Source organism: Ornithodoros turicata, chromosome 2, assembly GCF_037126465.1.
Source record: "Ornithodoros turicata isolate Travis chromosome 2, ASM3712646v1, whole genome shotgun sequence".
Lineage (NCBI taxonomy): Eukaryota > Metazoa > Arthropoda > Arachnida > Ixodida > Argasidae > Ornithodoros > Ornithodoros turicata.
In genome coordinates this window covers 77,809,660-77,829,115 of record NC_088202.1, presented here as the reverse complement: position 1 = coordinate 77,829,115, position 19,456 = coordinate 77,809,660, and the positions used below count along the sequence as shown (strand labels likewise).

At 45.5% G+C, this 19,456-nt stretch overlaps 1 protein-coding gene across 2 annotated transcripts in view; it reads left to right on the top strand.

Annotated features, from left to right (window-relative positions):
• LOC135385588 (pleckstrin homology-like domain family B member 1) overlaps positions 1-19,456 on the top strand; it is a 292,580-nt gene that overhangs the window by 16,386 nt on the left and 256,738 nt on the right. For both annotated transcript variants that reach the window (XM_064614999.1, XM_064614998.1), the window contains exon 2: positions 10,453-10,596. In XM_064614999.1, coding sequence (XP_064471069.1) covers positions 10,486-10,596 — 111 coding nt within the window. In that variant the 5' untranslated portion in view covers positions 10,453-10,485. The remainder of the gene's footprint in view (positions 1-10,452; positions 10,597-19,456) is intronic.

The window sequence follows — 19,456 nt, the reverse complement described above, 5'->3', positions numbered from 1 at the left end:
GCTAGCACACTGAACCCTTACCGAAAGCAAGACGAAAAATTGCGAACAGCTTCCTGCAATACTTCACAAAATCATGTTTGGTTTGGCTCGGCTTTGCGTGATGGAAGGGGTGAAAAAAGAAAAGAAAATAGACGTATAAAATCATACGTAGAATGGCGTACCCAGTGTCACAGTTATGCTGTCGCTTGCCGAGGCGTCACGCCAGACGGACGTGGGAGAGATCCCTGTTGCTGCGCGTACTCTTGTAAATAAATTTACAGCTCCTGAGGTATAGTACGCCCATATCACGCGTTAAAAAAATAATACGTTTGGAGGTGCCTTTCATGCTCCTTTTGGAAATCAGGCAGACTTCTATCAGGGAACAGCCTTCAAGTTGAACGTCAAACGCATAATAGTTTATTGACCGCCGTCCGTGCCGACTACGGCTCGGCACGCGACAACATAAGTAGGGCGCTGGGTCTGGCACAGTAGAATACGTAATCGTAGCTCGAATTCGTCGGGGCAACTTTCATTATCTTGCGCTTGATTTCTGGCATTTCTGCGTTGCCGTATATAGTGTTGGATCTGGGATGCCGAATGCTGGGAGGATCAGCTATAGGACGATGGCGAAGGGAGGCTTACGCCACGTAAAGCGCTGCGTGCTGTTACGTGGTCTAGGGGGAAAAGATTATTCATATACGAGCTGTAAAAAGCCAGCTGTAGTAGCCAGACTGTGGCGTTGTCCGCGAGAGCGTATTCCGTGACGGGGTTGAGGTGTTACGGACGGACGCAACGTATGGAAATAAATCGCACGGAATACACTCTCAAACAGAAACGAATTCTGCGTTCAAAACGAACATACAAATGTACACAACGGAAGTCCGGCATCACTCCTAACATTGTCGTCACCTAGGCCGAGAAGTTGATCGGTAAATTCGGTTCTGCGGCCTCCAACCCAAACTTACTTGTACCCATCTGGTTGCCTTCGCTTACTGAACGATAATCGGCACTTAGCATTGCTGGAAACCCTGATTCATTGATCAAGCAGTCTATGAGGAGTAAACCACGCGCGGTATTTTCGCTCTATGGTGTCATATCACTGGCGCAGTTGAATTTACAAAACCTCCGTGAACGGTGCAGCGTGACCTTCGAGACCCGGCCCAATCTCCTGGCGCGACGTAATCAAGTCCGTGCAACGCAGCATCATCGCAGCGAGCAGCGATGTCTCATTTCCCACTGAAAATTCGTCAACACGACACGAACACGAACGAGACGCGAACTGTGAACACGACGAGACGCCACTTGCGTCGTACTCTGTGCATCACAGAGTGGCGTCACCAACACTCGTTCACTTACGGGTTCCCTGAAGGAGGGGAGGGGGTGAGGACTGAAGACCTCTCTCTCGCACTGCAGGGCAGCTACGAGCACTGTTCTTGCTCATACACACGAGCCAAAAATAGAAATTTATGGAGAAGGCCTTCCTTGCTCCTTTAAGTCAACGTATCGTTTTGGCACGGAAGAACGTGACCAAGAGCAAGGAGCTGAAAATTTCTCGAGAAGGCTGCTGTGGATGAAAGATCCGCATAAGCACATATCCCGAAATAACCATTTTCTTCAACATGCACTCGAGCCTCAGTGGAGGCCGCGCGTACATTAACAGAAACTGTACTGCGTGTGTGCAGGGTTCGCCTAATGTTGTATTGGATGAGGCAGTTAAACATAGGACATACATGACACAGGCCTCACAGCACCCAGTTGCGTAGTTCCATCGAATGATGGCAGCTGAAGAAAAGGCACGTTGAAGAGAGGGTAGCTATAGCATGGTGTAATCGGTAGCATCTCTGACCGGCAATTAGAGGCTGTGGGTTTGAATCCCACTGCTGGTGCCTTTTCTTCAACTGCCGTCATTCAATTGGGGGTTCCTATAAATTGGTTGAACATGTCGTTCTCCGCCTTTTTGAAGTCGTGCGATATTTTGCGTGTACCATAGGTATCTGGCATTCTTACCCAATTGTGCTCGAAACACGAAAATAGAGTACTTGCAGTTACAGCCACGCAACTAGCTCGTCTTCGGTGCTGCTGCCGAACACGCTAAGCTGTGTCCAGTCCTTAGCTTTGCACTGAACTAGTCTAGCAAAGTGAAAAAAAGACGCAACAAAAAGGTAAGGAAAAAGGAAAGGAGTCCTTCGAAGCAATGAAAACAGACTCTCGACCTATACTGCGGTTACGTAGATACACGTCTACACCTGCACGATAACCGTCAAGCCTGCTGTCTCTCTATCGTTGGCTGACATGAGTCCTATACGAGAACGGCTGTAGCGTTTCGTGATTCTACATAGCTTCTCGGTCATTGGGATTTCAAGTACGCTATCTGCAGCTGGGTAGTTTCATTTATAATCGAATGATGCACGCCGGTCACATTTTTTATTTCTCTCGAAAAAAATATATGTTATCCACCCACAAAGAGATGCAAAAGGTGCATGACCGCAGGTCTCTGCGATATTTTTTTCTCCGTCCACGGCGCTTCGAAGCAACCGGCGCGACTTCGCGGCTTAAATTTTTTCAAACTTTGTGACCTTGTATCTCTTGAACGAGATGTCCCATTTGAACGAATTTTTTTTTTTTTTTGCCCACAGAGTGGATGGTGCTCGTTCCCCTAGGTTATTAAATTTATATGGTCAAGAGAAAAGTATGCGAAAAAAAAAAATCCCGAAAACGCAACAGAGAGCCTTTTTAACGCACGTTTAGAAGGTCATGGCCGAGGCCCTGGATCTCCGACTGTGATGTCCTTCGCCTGAGCTGAAAGATCATTCTTTGCTCTTTCGTTTGACGTTAGGTACATTGCTTTATCTTCAACCATTATCCCGTAACAATGCCGCGAACGCGGAAGAGTAGGGGAAAATTCTCATTTTCGCGGCAGTTTTTACCCAAAAAGGACATCTTCAAATTTTCCGATATTTTGTACTGATATAAGAAAAAGACAGGGGGTGGGGTAGAAGTCCACCCTTTGTACGTGTGTCTGACACCTGCGAGCGCTGCCCAATAGGGGTGCGAGGAAAAAATTGCGCGCCCTATGGGACCAAAATAAGCAAACATTTTATTGCATATCCTGAAAGAGCTATGTCTCAGCTATGTTAGTACAAAATATCGGAAAATTTGAAGATGTCCTTTTTGGGTAAAAACTGCCGCGAAAATGAGAATTTTCCCCTACCCTTCTGTGTTCACGGCATTGTTACGGGATAATGGCTGAAGATAAAGCAATGTGTGTAACGTCAAACGAAAGGGCGAAGAATTATCTTCCTGCTCATGCGAAGAACATCACAGTCGGAGATCCAGGGCCTCGGCCATGACCTTCCAAATGTGCGGTAAAAAGGCGCTCTGTTGCGTTTCCGTGATTTTTTTCGTATACTTTTATCTTGACCATATAAATTTAATAGCCCACGGTGGAACGTGCACCATCCACTCTGTCAGCAGAAAAAAAAAAAAAAAAAAACTTCGTTCAAACGGGACATCTCGTTCAAGAGATACAAGGGCACAAAGTTGGAAAAAATTTAAGCCGCGAAATCGCGCCGGTTGCTTCGAAGCGCTGTGGACGGAGAAATATCGCAGAGATCTGCGGTCAGGCACCTTTTGCATTTCTTTGTGGGTGAGATAACATATATCTTTTTCGAGAGAAATAAAAAATGTGACCGGCGGGCATCATTCGATTATAAATGAAACTACCCAGCTGCAATGTCGCTACCCAATAAATGTCTTCATGAGTAAAGGTGTTCTTTGAACGTTGTAAGTTTCGTGACAGCTATACAGCATGTTCCATGTATCACGTCACCAGCGTAACCTCCAAAGACATCTGTCCACCGTGTAGGACACGACCGTGTCCATATCGCAGTCATGTGAAGGTTTTCTTCAATAAGTGCAGCGGTTTGATTCCGTGTCCTCATTCTTTGTGCAGCGCTACGTAATTAACCTAGAAATGCCACTCGAGGGCATCTACGGGTTTAGGTATAGTTAATTACTCGACGGAAATTGTACGTTATTCGTCTGCGTCCTGCAGCGTCGAGATGGAGATGGAGGTCCGAGTTATCGAGATGGAGTTCCGACAAGCGCGTTCGCTTTCCTCGTGCATCTTCGAGGCGTAGAGGAGCATCAGGCTCTCGCAAATCGTATGCGTGGATTTCTCCAGATGGTTGCGCTTTCTTCCGCCTATAGTTCCGCTGTTACTTCTCTCGGTGATCTCAACGTCCTTTCTAGTGATTGTGAAAGCAGTACAAAATTTTATCAACCTGGTATATCGCGAAGGTGATGCTCAGTGTCCAAATCCCCCCTGGGTTTGTAGGCCGTTTTTCTGAACAGTTTTTGATCAGAAAGCTTCTCGTGAAGTCTGCCAATGACGCTTAGTAACCACCCTCTCTCCCGCTCTTTCCTCCTGTCCTCTCTCTCCACCTGCCTATGACTGCACGCTGTTCCTAGCCACAGTGTTAAACAGAAAAACAATCTATAACTGGATGATGTGCTTGGCATTGCAACTAACGCGTTAACGTATATCCATCGCATTTCTTTTTTATTCCTCATGTTCTCGGAGACGCTGCAGTTTTGTAGGCTTTACCCCATTTTACGCCAATCAAATTTTCCCTCCCGACGAAAGGCCCCGCGGGCTCCCACGTGCTCGAATAATTAGTAGGCTGCCCGGACCAATACGCACTGACAACACGTGTTCGACTGCTACGTGTTTTGTCATCAAGCCCAGAGATGTTTACTCAAGGATAAGCCAGCTGGCTTTGCTTCATCAAATCAACGTGATCGTGTTAATTATACGCGTATAGGCTGTCATTATTTGTACCGGTTGGTATAAAATGTTACCAAAAATAGGAACTGATAGACTTAGAACGGAGTTTGTTTGGTCTCATGGCTATGGACGAGACAACGGATAAAAGGCACTGTTTATTCTTCGGCTCCCAAGCCGAAAATAGTGGTAGCGCGTAACGAAAATTGCTAGGCCTGAGTTTTCCCTCATGAGGAAGTTGTTCTCGCAACGTGTTCTACCAACTGCCCCATTTTTGTCTAGTGTGCGATGTTTTTCTAATTATTATTTCAATTTTTTTAAAGCTCAGTTGCGGTGAGTAATTAAATACACCTATCGCCCCGACATGCGTCTGAAAGGATTTATTTCCTATAAACTCAAGACGGGATTTCTCTGCGACTTGAATGTTACAACCCTTTGTAACAATTAACACCCTTCGTAACGAGACTTATGAGTCTCTTGTCAAACGTAGCACGACTTGCAGACAGGACAGGTGTGTCAAGCACCAAGGTTATGCACGAATTCCGGCACATTATTAGAGGTACCGTGAATCGGTATGGGCGTAATCTCAGAATTATCCATTCCGTAACCTCAGCCCCTGAGTAAGCTTACGTCATCTTTTTGGTCTCAGTTGCACCCAGGTTTTTTTTTATAGAAAATTAGAATTGAAAATTTTTATTTTCTGTGCAATTTTGCGCATGCAATTTTGCAACGTGCAATTTTCTCCAACACTGTGTCGATAATGGTTAAAAATTGGGCTTCGGTATTTCATCGTTTAAAAGCGATAAAAAAACCGTCGATGCTTTATTATAGTATCATGAAGCATTACGGATAAAAAATGCGGGGAACAGGTGCGTGAGTGTGCCTTCAGTGCTGCTAACTGATCCAGTCGAGGAGTTTTTGGAAGTTTCTAACAGGAAGGGGACTCCTGATAAGTCCTGTGCTTTCGAAAAGATAAAGGCACTATAGGCAGGTTCGAGGGTGTGATAGGTAATCTTGCGGAAGAGGGCGTTGCTGCTCAGGATATTTAAGAAGCAGGTTTTGTCAATAGAAAACCGTGTTCGTCAGTCTGTGTTGTGTGTTGTGTCGTCCTTTTATTTGTTTCCCGGCACGGGGGTTTTTATCGCTTTTAAAGTATAAAACTGTGTCGAAGTAGTCACCAACAGGACATTGTTAGTCACCGGCAAAACTACATTGCATATGTTTCACACTGGGTCTAAAACGGAGAAAGGGTCAGCTACGTGTCGGCTACATAGCCATTAGGGCGAGAGCAGTACTATTTTTCATATGTGATGTGGGCAAGCTTTCGTTTGTCCCATCCTACAGTTGGCAATAGATCGCTGTTGCTTGACGAATTGGGGATTATTTCCCTCGAGACGGCAGTCCTGAAGCGTAACCGCCATTTTGCTAGCATTTTAAAGGAGGTGTCCGCGAGGAATGCGGAATTATAAAGTTAATGTGATATCTACTTGGATAGAAAATACAAAAAAAGTTTCCAAAATTCGTTCGTGTTTCCCCCCCCCCCCATAAAACATCGAATTCGAAACCAACTGTGAGCTTCCTGTTGAAACGGCCCTTCTGTGCTTCGCCTCTTCCGGTGACGTAATTGGCATTGCTGGCGAGATTCCCAATCGCTCAGCTGACGGCGTGGCCAGGGTGGTTGCGATCCGATACCTCCGAAAGCATGAAAGCAAATGTTTCTAGCTACTGTTCGGCAGCAGATTGTGAGTGGAAGACCGCATTTCGTGACTGACAGCCTGCCTTCAAACCAGTGACAGATAACTCCGGTGACGTCCGTCCGCACACTGTTGCCTGAATTCAGCCGGGAGCGCGCAGCCGGCTGCAAAATCTCATTAAATTCATTTTCTAATGTTTCCGACTGTTTCAAAACGAAATATTCCGATACTTGAGGCACCCGCTATTCCGATCGCACCTTCAGTGCAAATGCGTTTTTTGCCCGGACACCACATTTAAAAATAGTAAGCGATCTCTGTCATATGTATAATTTGTTGTGCTGGGTTTACAAGCCACATGCTGTTGATCTACGCCATCAGCAGAAACTGCGTGTCTTCTGCTTTAGCCATGGACCAGTTGAAGCCAATGTAACGGACTATGTAATGCAATGGCCAATAGCCGTACGATTGGCCAATGTAATGCAATTCTCTCGTATCAAAAAGAATAATTTCGGGCTGTGAAATCCGCAGTGACCGCATGGTCCTGTGTTAAGTCCGTCCTTGCTTGTGCATGTCAACAAGGTTATGAGGAATTTATTAGTGGAGGCCATGCATTTCTTGGTTGGCGCTTGACAATGCACTCAATAGAATCGCGAAGTGACGTGATTTTTGCGAGACGAAGGCTTATTGCGAAGACGCCAATACGCGCCTTTGGCACTTAAGGAATCGACAAAAGTGACACCAATGGAGCATCAGCAACGGTACACATAAGACACAAAACAATAGTTGGATCAATACAGAGCATTCGAACATCGCTTGGCCCCACCGTCATTACTGCCTTATACAGGGGTTCCCACTCTTTCCGTTCTCTTCTGGTTTGGTCATACATGCTCCCTCAGAACAGCCACCCTAAAATTAGACTGTGAAAGCTTATGGATGTCGCTTCTGGTTGTCAGACTAAGCTCTGCAGGGTTTGGACCGAATAAATGCGAGACTGTGCGGTACACGCCGCCTACGAGGTGCTTCGGCTCACATTCTTCGGTGGCGGCGAAGCTTCCAGAAAAAGGCGATGCATTTTATCTATGAAATTCCCAGTTTTGCGCGATTCCATGCTGTACGTAAAAGATATTTTTGGAGCAAAATTAAGTTTGTTTGCCGCTCTCGAGGCATAATAGATTACGTACGCTGCTTTAAAGAAAATGTATACAGAAGCCATGTCGTGCAATCACTCTTCTTCCTCTTTTTATCACATTTGGGGCCGTAATAATAACTGGGAACAGATTTGCACGTAAGGTGAGTTCGCCCATATTTGGTGACCAATGATAGCTTCCAGAGAAAGTAATGCACGAATTACTTGGACGAGAATACGGGCCCAGTGATTCGTCTTTAACGTGCTTTGATGCCATCAATTTCCCCAGGGCAGATAGATTGTGTTATTTGGCTGAAGCTCTTCCATTGTGATATCTTTACGGACGGGCATCATGTGCATCGCCGTGCATGTCACCACGTACGGTATATCGTGGCTGACTCGCCTTCCGCCAGAATAGGTAAATCAATGTATTTATCAGGGAGAAAAAAAAACACACATTAGCATTGTCATTTCTGTATGTGCTCATACTATAAGGATTGCTTTTACATTGCAAGTGTTCATACATATACATGTGCAAATGAAAATCCAGCCATCCAGCCTACACCCTAAAATGTCGTCTGCGATGATGCACTAGTCTTTCATGAAAACAAAGCACGCTTCTCGATTCTAGCATGGAAACACAGCCTCCCAATGTCATGGACATGGGATCGAGTAAGAATTACGTTAATGTAAGGTGGCCTGAGATGTCGCGAATGGCAAAGTTATCGACAGTCTGTCCCCCTTCGGGGATGGTCCTCTCGGAAAGCTATGTCTTGGCGTCGGATGAGTGGTCCCATGCACCTTCGACAACAGCAGCTCAAATGTATTAGGGTCCGTCGGGAGCCGGGGTTGATACGTTGCTGTCTCTTCGAGGGCCAGCTCACGCAGAAGATTTTCATAGCACCCGAGCCCTTTGCGACGCCGCAGCCAACGCCTCCACTACTCTTTTTTCGATCTTTTCGTCCGTCGGTCTCATCCAGCGCAAAAAGCAAGAGGAGCGCAGATAATGCATCACTTTTCTGCTTCAGACATTACGTGTCGTAGAATGAGCAGAGGTCAAATGCAGGAGGGGCTCGTGCAGCGTGATCGCGCGATGTCGCTTGTATGCGCAGTGTGTCTGGAATCGGCGTCGGTGTATTGTCGGGGTCGTGGAGATTGGAATCGGCCGATCAGACTTTGTGTCGATCATTGTTTTGAGGTGCGTTGGGGTCGCTATAATGTGCATGCGTGGCCGACCCCGACGAAACAGGTCCCAATGACACTGTTGGCCGACAAATCGGTGGCCTGTCGTTGTAGTGTGACACGGCCATTATACAGTGGCATCAAATCAACGACAGCGACAGAGCTGTTTACTGAGCTCGCCTTTCGCTACGTGCGTGGTTCGAACTGTTGATTGTAGTCCGCAGCAGGAGCTTCTTCCGTACATACACATCCTTCCTAGGAGGGCCCATAACGCCGCTATTCACCTCCGCGCAGGCTACGAGAAGCCGATACGCGCGCGGCGCAACTCTTCACATTCCCTGACATGTGAAGCGCAACCCCGCCCGGCTGCTACTACCACTTTTTTCTCTGAGGCACGTTACGCCAACATCACAGCCGACGTGACTTTTCGAAATTGCCAATCTGCATTGCGCGCCTTTTTCTCGTTTCTTCGCTTCATCTCGCGCCAAGGGAGATAAGGGGTTTCGGCGATGCGACGTACGCGCAGGATCTTGACGAAATTGAACCCTTCTTCGCGTTTTACAGCTGTCGCTGTAAAACGCCCAAAGCTAACCGCATGCTGGCGTTTCTACAACGGTGAGTGGACGGCGTCCCATGCGAATGTTTCCGTACTCTCTCAAGGAAAGAAACTCCACAAACTTGATAAACGCTTTTATTACAAGCGAAAAAGTCTCAAACACAGGTGCTTTTGAGGGAGAAAATTGCATATGCGATAGCATATTATAACGAACAAGATACTGCAGCAATGTGTACTTACGGAGCCATTTCGTTGTGAATGTCGGTCCCGCTATTCACAAGGCCCCCAAATACAGGGAGCGAACGCAGCATTCCATCTTGACATCTTCATCAATCTGTTGTACACTTCTCTGCGTTTTGCATGTTGGACTCTCATACAAGAAGTACGTGTTTAACATCTGCAATAATCTTCTGATCTTCTGTCGGAACGCGATCTACCCAAGCAATCTGAGCAACAGAGCAATTCCTGGTGCCGCCATCTGTGGGGTCTCACGAAAAGTGGCGCGACCGGATGGACCTAACTCGAGGCTAATCCCTGATTGGCCACTTGCGCGCGTAGCTCCCAGCTCTTCCGTCGCCCACCGCAGAATATCTGTTCGTCTCAGACTTCGGGGCTGCGCCGGGTTTCTATTGTTCGCCGCCGCTTGCAGGCGCTGGAAAAACGTTGGGCCTTAAAAAGAAACACGTCATGCTGCTATAATATGTGTGCATATTGAATTTGCATAAAAAAATTCTTGTGAAACGGAATCATTTTTACGCAAAAAAATGCTCTGATGTTGCTTTGGACCGTGTTAACTGAGGCACTGCTGAATTTCAACTTCAAATCCGTAACTTCTCCTGTACCCAACTGGTTCAGGCTGTCACATGCTTTCGCGCAAATTTTCCAACCTTACGAAACAGACTTCGTTCTTCCCTTCCCTTTTGTGTACCTTTCTTGGAGTAAATTCTTCCCGCTGTTCTCGTATCGACTATACGTCGCATTTCCGAAACGGTGCCATGAAAACCAGGTATGGTTCATGTCACCGGCCTTGCTCATATTCGAGTGCCTGTCACTGGAAAGCTTGTTCATCGTAATTGTTACAATTAAATCAACCTATAGATGTGTGATGCTGATGAATAACAACATGTTTCAGGTCTGTTATCCCAATGAACGGAAGCTGACAGCGATGACCACCGTAAGGCTGCTGAGCAATTCTGATCTGTTTGGATCGCCCCACCATCTCAATGGCAGCAGCGGTTACAATAGCCTACCCAGAGACCATGGTTCCATGCACAAGGTGAGCTCTCCGTCGTCCATCCCTGAGAAGTTCCACACAGATTTCCACAACAGATTCGTGAGCAGGGCTATAAATACTAGAGAGAGACCTACATGGTAATTAATATACACATTTCCCATGTCAACCATATTATTTGCATCGCCATCTAACCAGTGGCTTGTGTGCAGAGCACTTCAAAGTTTGTGAGATTTTTTGCGTCGTCACTATTTTCGGAATGGAGCAGAAGTTTGGGATTAAGTTTTGTTTTAAAGGGACCGAAAAGTGAAAAATAACCCCCATATTTTTGCCCACTGTCGTGCACAACATCGTTGTTTGATAAGACACAGAAAGCGTTACTTCTCAATTCGGCATATTTTTTACGTATAAATATTTTGAAGGTTGCCGGAACATGGACGGTGCTGCCAGCGAACGGCGAAAAAGAGCAACTTGGGTTTCAGGTCCAGGGCTCCCAGGGATTGGTCAACCCTTACCACGTGAGAGCTAATTTTGTAGAGAACGAAGCTGGCGCACATTATCTTACAGCTAAACACTATTTTAAAAATGACGCTCACTTCCATAGCTTTTGCGTTAATAAAGCATTCAGCTACTTCGCCGCTACGAGCTACGATCCGCCGCGCCATCTGCAAAGTCGTCTGTGTTATCGCGTTTATTGTTTACGCCGTGGGCGGTCGTGTTGGTCGCGCGAAGAGAAGTGAATGACATGTTCGTGGTTGTTGTGTCAATTATTCGAGAAACCTACATATGAGTGGTGTGGTTTTTGTGTTTGGGGATGCAAAAATCATGTTCGTTCACCATCGGCGGCAGGCGTTTCTACCACAAGATTCAACAGGAGAGTGCGCGAAAACGAATGTGGTTCAAAGCACTCGGTTATTAGATGTAGCAGTCGTGTGGTATGTGCTGAGCTCATTTTGCTGCCGATGACTACGAAGATGCCGTAGAAGGCGAATTGCGAAGACGTCCGAAGCACACTGATGCTCAGTATCCAGTGATTTTGCTTCACCGAGGTGACGAGTTCAACACAACGTCTTAGGTATGTACAGGCGTCACACACGTATAAGTTATAATATAGCGACGACGTATTCCATTTAACTTATGTTATCCTACTTGTCCCGTACTCAACTTTGTCAACATCAACAAATTTAATTTTAGGGGCCTTCCAGTGTTGAAGTGGCGCAAGACTACTTCGTATGTGTGATCCAGGCACTCAAGTTCACATGACAGAAATAACCGAAAGCAGGTATGCAAATCCACAGATGGAAGCACTAGATTTGTTACGTGTTGCAGACTTTGTGACATTTTTTCTTTTTTTTAGTCTTTGGACAGGTGCAGAACATTAGTATGACGTCAACAAGAGGAGAAGAAACCGATGAGAACTACTAGCTTGTTTGAAGGGTACGAGAATAGTTCCTGTTGAGATGGAGTTATGACTTTATGACTAAGGAACACTAATTAATTTTCTAGAGATGCATCCTCTACACTTGAATACCCAGTGCAACAGCAAACGTTCATTGTCTTTGAAGCCCTAACTACTGGAATTGTTCAATGTGTGTCAGAGCTGCAGTGAGCCATGCAAGGTTACCACATCATATTGGTCCCAAAATTTGCAGAGTTCCCCTATCTCGGACGCAACTGTCATTTCTCTTAATTGCTCTTCCATTCCTACCTTCTCAGAAATGAATATGGTTCACCATACCCTGCATGGGCACTGCCTTTCTCTGCTCATGCTTTCGGTTTCTTATTCTGTTGAATAAACCTTCACTTGAGCTTGCAGTCATTACGCTGTCTACTGTGTTTGCCCCTCATCTATATTGATGTGCTCTAACGGTATAGCACATCAACATCCCAACAACCTTCCAAACAACCTTGAATAGTCCTACTTTTGGGTGGAAACTACACGATGTGGTAACATCCACATATATAAAGTTATAGTCGACGGAGATTTGCTGTTTTTGTACAACCTTCATTGTACATTTCCTTTGTCTCACTTAGCATGCCTGAAGAAATGTTCTGATCTTCATCAAGATGACAGGTCATTGTTTGATCTGCAGCATCATTTTTCGTGTAATCTTTTCACCAACAGAGAATACAAAAGTGAACAAATGGTAAAATATAACTAGCTTGTTAAATTCAAAAGGGAAAGACGAAACTGTTTATACTTCTCTTGTTTATTTTGTTGTAGGTTTTACAACTGTACGTTCAAGTACGTCAAAACATCAGAGGGCAGGAAGTCCTACTCTATTTCCTAAATCCCTGGACAATAAAAAAGAAAGATATAGTTTGAATTGGGACAAAACGTTGCTTCTGCTCTTATATTATATTTCAATTAAATGTTACGATGCATTTGTAGTGTACAGTGAAGCCAGTTTCAATTTGCAGGGCTGTCAAAAGTACTTTACAAAAGTACATCTCAATTACAGTAACAGAGAACTTATGCAATAAATTATTTAGCCATTTTGGAGTACTATGCACACCAATGGTGCATTGTTAACTTTGAACCCAGAGCAAGGGTTAATAATAGTTGAAGTCAGCCCTCAAGTCCTTCTTTACAAATGTTAGTTGGCGACGTGATAATGAATCAGTTACAAGTACTCCGTTTAGCAAAAGAGTTAATGAAGTGTTATATCCCAATCTTGGTTCAATTATTAGTTGACATTTGGAAACGTGGTCACTAAGAAGTATACTAAAAGGTTATGAACACAATTCAGCTGAATGACACTGATGAAAATTGTCTTACTTACTCCTCACATATACAAGTGAGACATGAGTATAACCTACAAATACATCTATGCCCACAGGTTACTTAACCTCCCAGGTACAAACTAGTAATTATAATATGCTGTGACAGCAAAGAAAAAGCAATGAGAAAAACTTGCAGCAAACAAGAAATGAAAATGTGCTGACAACAGTTCTAGAGGTCAGCGCACTGATGGGAAAGCATCCCTAATAGCATGCATGACTAAGATCGAGATCCAGTGGAGTATTTTCTATTGTATTTTCACGGAGCACCCCATATCCTTGTGAATCGCCAACGGGTGGTAAAACGGAATTTCCTGCAGAAATAAGGGTTTTCCTTCCAGTTTGCCGTTCAAGTAGCGCGTAAAGACCACATGGCGCTGCCGTGTACGTTGCCATGCTCTTCGGTTTCTCGGATGTATGTAAAAGACACTGGCAGTACTTCGGTGTCAAAGCACAGTATTTCGGAATATTCGTTAGTTGTGATGCAATCGTCTGTCTGCTTTTCACACGCATTCTCTACCTCTCGGCAGCAAAAAGCGTAGTATCCACCGTAGTATCCGTCGGTTTGCATTTCACACATGAACACCTGCACGACGAAAAAACAGCGCTTGTTTCGGCTTACATAAGTGCTTCTCCCTGATACATGGAAATTTCACAAAGCAGTCCATGTTCACGGCACGGTGAGCTACTCCTGAGGACGAATGTGACTCCGATTAATCTCTGGACGAGGAATCTTCTGCTGCGAAGAACGCACTTTCCAGCACGCTAACGCACGAACAACAGTTCTGTGTGAGTGACAGTTCTCGAATGCGGAATTCCAGCGCACTTATGTCCAAGAGGGTCGACATTCTCGACGTAGAAAGCGGTCACAAATGCCCACTGCCATTTTCGTTTTCGCCGGATTAGCGCCCGGAAGTCCGCGTATTACATGCGTCCTCGACAGATGGCGCGGGGTCATGCCATTGTTGACAGACTGCTCGGTTTCCTACTAGGTCCCTGGACATGCGATTATGGAAAATTCGATTACAGAAAAACTACAGCGATTTCAGCGGAGTTCTTTGACATTTGAACTTTTGAAGGTTCAAGCTTTTCGCTGAACATAAAGTTTCGATAGGTTTATATTCACTTTTCGGTCCCTTTAAAGGTACTGTAAAGCAGCACCGATCAAATGTCATTTAGTGTGGCTATTCGATAGTCCAAGCCACCAAGACATAAACTGTGCAAGTTTTATTCCAATCGACGGTGCAGTTAATTAGAAAATTACAATTAAAGATTACGGGCAACACTGTACTAGGTATTCGAAATGAATCCGTACTTCTGACACATACGGCGGCAACCACATTGCATGCGTATAACACTGGGCGCGACATAACAATCCACCACAATCCTCCATAAAATCCGCCCCTGCGATCCACACAACGATCCACATCTGAGGATAAACGGATAAGCGAACTGAAATGAAATGCTGAGCCGTTGAAAAAAATGTGTCAGACGTTCAAGAAGCCAGACAGCGTCGGGACTTGTTTGTTCACAGAGGTTAACAGAGAGAGTTTGTTCGTTCGAAAGAGGCCGCGAACAAAAGGAGCGCGCAGGCGCAGCAGAGATGTAGGGAGATCCCGCATCGAACAGCGGCCAGCACTGGGTTACTCCGCAAAAACAGGGGTTAACAGGTTAAACTGTTAACAGGGGTTTCAGAATGCATAGGTAAACAGGAAAACTAATAATATGGTTTACTAAAATAACGAAGTTCCGATGTCATAGTGTGTAATACCAATTTTCAGTGTTGCCCGCTGTACAGGGGGTTGTTTGACACCAGGCGTCGCACCGCTCCACTACGCCGCATCTTTCATGGCAAATTAAAAATATTTATAGCGCGTTGTCGGTCGTATGGTTCCGCATATGGTATTTAGAAGCAACAAAGTATCTAGTCACATCACCGGCATATCATGCTTGCCTACTGCTTTACAGTACCTTTAAAGGGACTCGCATCCGGAAACGTGTCTGTGAGACCGATGCAAGAATGTTTGGCCGCTTCATACTCTTCTTGTTCAACTTTATCTTTCAGAAACAGCTTACATGTTAAATAAACGAGTTTTAAAGATTCGCACTACCTCTGTAGCTAAGGAAGCCCCAGCGATGGCAACATCATGATGACATAGGCCATGCGCACCAATGGGAGCGCAGCGCAGGCGATTGTCTCCGAGCTCGTCTGCTTCGCGTTCGCACTGCAATGCACTTCGTGAAAAGTCCTCGGTAAATACGTGGACTTTCACTTATCGATGTGAGCTCTGACGCGACCATGTCGCATAGGACAGGGTGTTACGTTCCTGGTTATACATACGAACAAGTCCGACGCTAATCCAGAATTGGCATTCCACACGCCGATCACATATTTCTCGCGACTCGCAGACGCCTGCACGCCCGCCAGCCCGCCAGCCAGTCGTCTAAGAGCGCTCTCTGACTGGACTTCTCCGCGTGACGTTTTCTCCGATTTCCAGAGAGGGAATTCCCCATACTCTCAACACCCGGCGTCTGCTCTTGCCATGTCTTACACCAAATTGCACAGAAACTACTTCACTAATTTGCGTCGGATTTTAGACCTTCTTGTCGGTGATGAACGAGGAGTAAAACGGAGCTATAGTTTCAGAATTGATCTGGACGGATGCGACAGTCCCTTTAAATCTGGAAAGAAGTGTTACAGAGGAGCGTATGAAAAGTTTATATGGAAGTGACTGTCTGCCTCGGAGCTATTCGTCCCTTAGACCTGGTTTCACCAACGTTGGTGGGGTAGTTGGTATTACATGATAGAACACAACGCAACAACAAGGCAGAGTCGCACAAGGAAGACAACGGCGTCTTTGTCTTGTTGCTGCGAGGTGTTCTTGATCGACGATAACTTCCTTTAGTGAAGCAGATTTAAGCGTTAAATTCAATTTGAGGGGCCGTTGGTCTCGGTTCAAATGTTAATCGGCGTTAGTGAAACCAGGTCTAAGGCACTCATATTTCAAAACTGGCCGCCAGCCGCCCGACGACGATCCAAGAGAAAGACGCCTTTCCGGAGGCAACAGACACAACAGTGTCGAACGTGTGCATGTACTTCTGGCGCGATACCGCCGGCTAACGATCGAGATGTTGTCCGACGAGTTGCTGGTTTATGTGAGGTGTGTGCAACACTATCGTGCATGGCTTGCTTTCCAAAGGGACACTCTGTGCGGTATTTATTTAGCATCTCTTTCTAATCCCGGAAGTGAATACGAAAGTGAAAATGAAGATTTCAAGCAGTAATGAGGTGACATTTAACATGGCTCGAAACCCTGTTTCATCTATCAAGCTGTCCATCAGGAGCCTCCGTGCAAAATATTTTCACCCTGCAATGTACTATAACTGCGCAATCAAATTTACAAAAACAGTTGGAGGAAACAGACGCACTCGGCCGACACGATCCTCGCGTGACGTAGGGAAGGCCCCGTGCCTTTTTTTCTTTGTTTCTTCTCAGCTCACGCGCCGCTTATACCTGCTTGAGCTCTGTCGCTTTACGTCACGAGTCACGTGCCCGGGGACCGCGTTACGTCACGACGTTCTCTCGATCTCCGATACGCTCTTTTCACGAGTGGTTGATTTTTTAAAGGTGTGCGGAACAGACACCTCTCTCTCGCGCGCTCTCTAGGTCACCTTCACTCGTCGTTCTTTCGCTGAAGGTCATTTCATTCGTTGCAGAACACGCCGCAGCGAGAGAAAAAAAAAAACATTTGGGGTCACCTCAGCGCTCCTTGAAGGTCGAAAATGAAGACGACGCGAAAGGCATCAGTAATCGGTGAAATCGTCCCACCAGGCCAGGCTGCTAATGGACACTACTCGTTCTACTACTATGTTCTACTGCGAAGTAATGGACCGCCTTTTGAAGTGATATCTGCTTCATGACAATGCTCCGGCACTTTCCTCGCTGGTTGTCACTAGTTCTTTTCTCTTTTTTGTTTTTCAAAAAGCGGTCACCTTAATTGCACATCCACCGTAAAGGTCTAGATTTAGTCTCGGCTGACTTTTTCCTGGCCCTATGCTGAAAATGGCCCACAAGGAGCTGGTCTTCAGCAAATGGAGTCAATTCTGAACATAGTGACAACGTTCCCACTCACAGCGCCGAAAGGGGAGGGTCTTTCCAAAGCCAATAGCTGTGCGAACGGTGTCAGACGTACGTATAGAAAGGCAGAGGATGTATGCTGAAATCTAACTTTTCTGTATGTGACAACTTTGTGTATGCAGCAACATTGTGTATGTAACAACTTTGTGTATGCAGCAACATTGTGTATGTAACAACTTTTTGTGTGTAACAGCTCTTGTGTATGTAAATAATCTTGGTCTATATGGAACACTCGGTTTTTAATATTCGTTTATACTTGCACGCTACATCGCCAGGAGGCATTATAGTAGCGGGGGCACAACAATGTACATAGACATATACATTACGATATGTATACAACCAGTATCATCAACCCTGGATATGTATGTAAATTAGTATGTTTGTATATGTGTATGTAAATGGTTTAGTGCCAAAACACTACCGCTGTCACATTTAAAATTGTAACGCTATCGCAAATAGTCCGCGTTGCGGTCATGTCTCGTATGTCCCGTTATTTGCACGTACACGCCAATGCAAATAAATATGTGACATTCCTGATACAGACCGCGTTTGTACTGGAATTTTCTATGAAAGGATACCGTTTGGTTCTTGTGCTTCTCACAAAAAAGAAAAAAAGACAGACAGACAGGAAACTGAAAAAGAAAGGCAATTCGCCGTTTCTTTTTCTTTTTCTGCAACAATGGTACTCACACTTCTGCCAATCTATCAAAGAGGACAATTTTGCTTTTCGCCCTTCTGGGAAAGCGGTCGTGTTCGTTGCTGTTTGTTAGTTGGTTGGAGCACGTCGTCTGGAGAACTTGCAGGCGTCCCCGGCGATTGGGAAATTCTTACATCGAATATTTATCTGTCTCCCTCTCTCAGCGGGGTCCGTTATAATAGAAGCTCCAGTTCCAGGAGCCACGCTAAATTACATCTGCAAGGTCTAACAGCGGGAATTCGTCGTTCTCACTGTCATCTCCTGAGTTATCGCGCTTCAGACAATTGTCGGCATGCAGCTCCCAATTAAGTCGGCCAAGGACGGCGAATCTCCTCCCTTCTTGGGCCTGTCTCGTTTTCCGTCCACATTTTTTCGTCTGGCGGGCCGCTGTCATTCTGATGCGTATCACTCGGGTAGCGCCGCTTCAAGATGGCGCGATTGCGACTCGTCAAACGTTTTATCCGAGGGGTGCACAACGGCAGGAAGACTGCCACTCGGGAAAGGTGGCGTCACACCACTACGGGATACATCTCGTCGCTTCAGAATCCTACCAAAGTTATTTTACTCACTTTACATTCCTGCAAAAAATTTTGCTCCGTGAAGCGAAAGCTAGATAAAATTAATTTTTATCGTTGAGGACTGTGAGTCATGTAAGGCTCCGACGGAGCGCCCGGCTCTCATCTGGCAACGGTGTTGCCTTTCGTGTCTTCCGGGGGGCTCACTTTTTGCACTCCGTTACCGGAGCCCCACGTGACATATCCTCCGGCCGCTCCGACCTTCAAGAAAGCACAAAGGACGGAGAAGACATCTGTCCCATTTTCTCCTCTTTCGATGAGCTTCACGTGGCTTCTCCTCCATGCGACCCTTTCAGGACGCAGGCGTTGCTGCTAGGAGACAGGGATGGGCAGTATTTAAATACGTTGTAATTAAAATACTATTTAAAATATAAATACATGTATTTATATTTTGTATTTAAATACAGACTAGAAAAATTTATTTATAGTTATATTTAAATACCAATCTTTGGGTATTTATTCTTGTAAATACTTTATAAATACTCCTAAATACAGTATATACTGACTCATACTCTAAAATTGCCCTGCATTTGACCTTTCGCGAAGAAGGGCGAGTCTGGGGCACAGTCATACCTTGTTTGCGCAGCATACGCATGTGACAACCATTCTAGATGGGGAGTTTTTCACTGTTGTTGCGGACAACGGTCACATCTACCCGATTACCTTGTTGTACGATGCATCTGTGGAGATGCTGTTCTCCTTTGCGAAACTGAT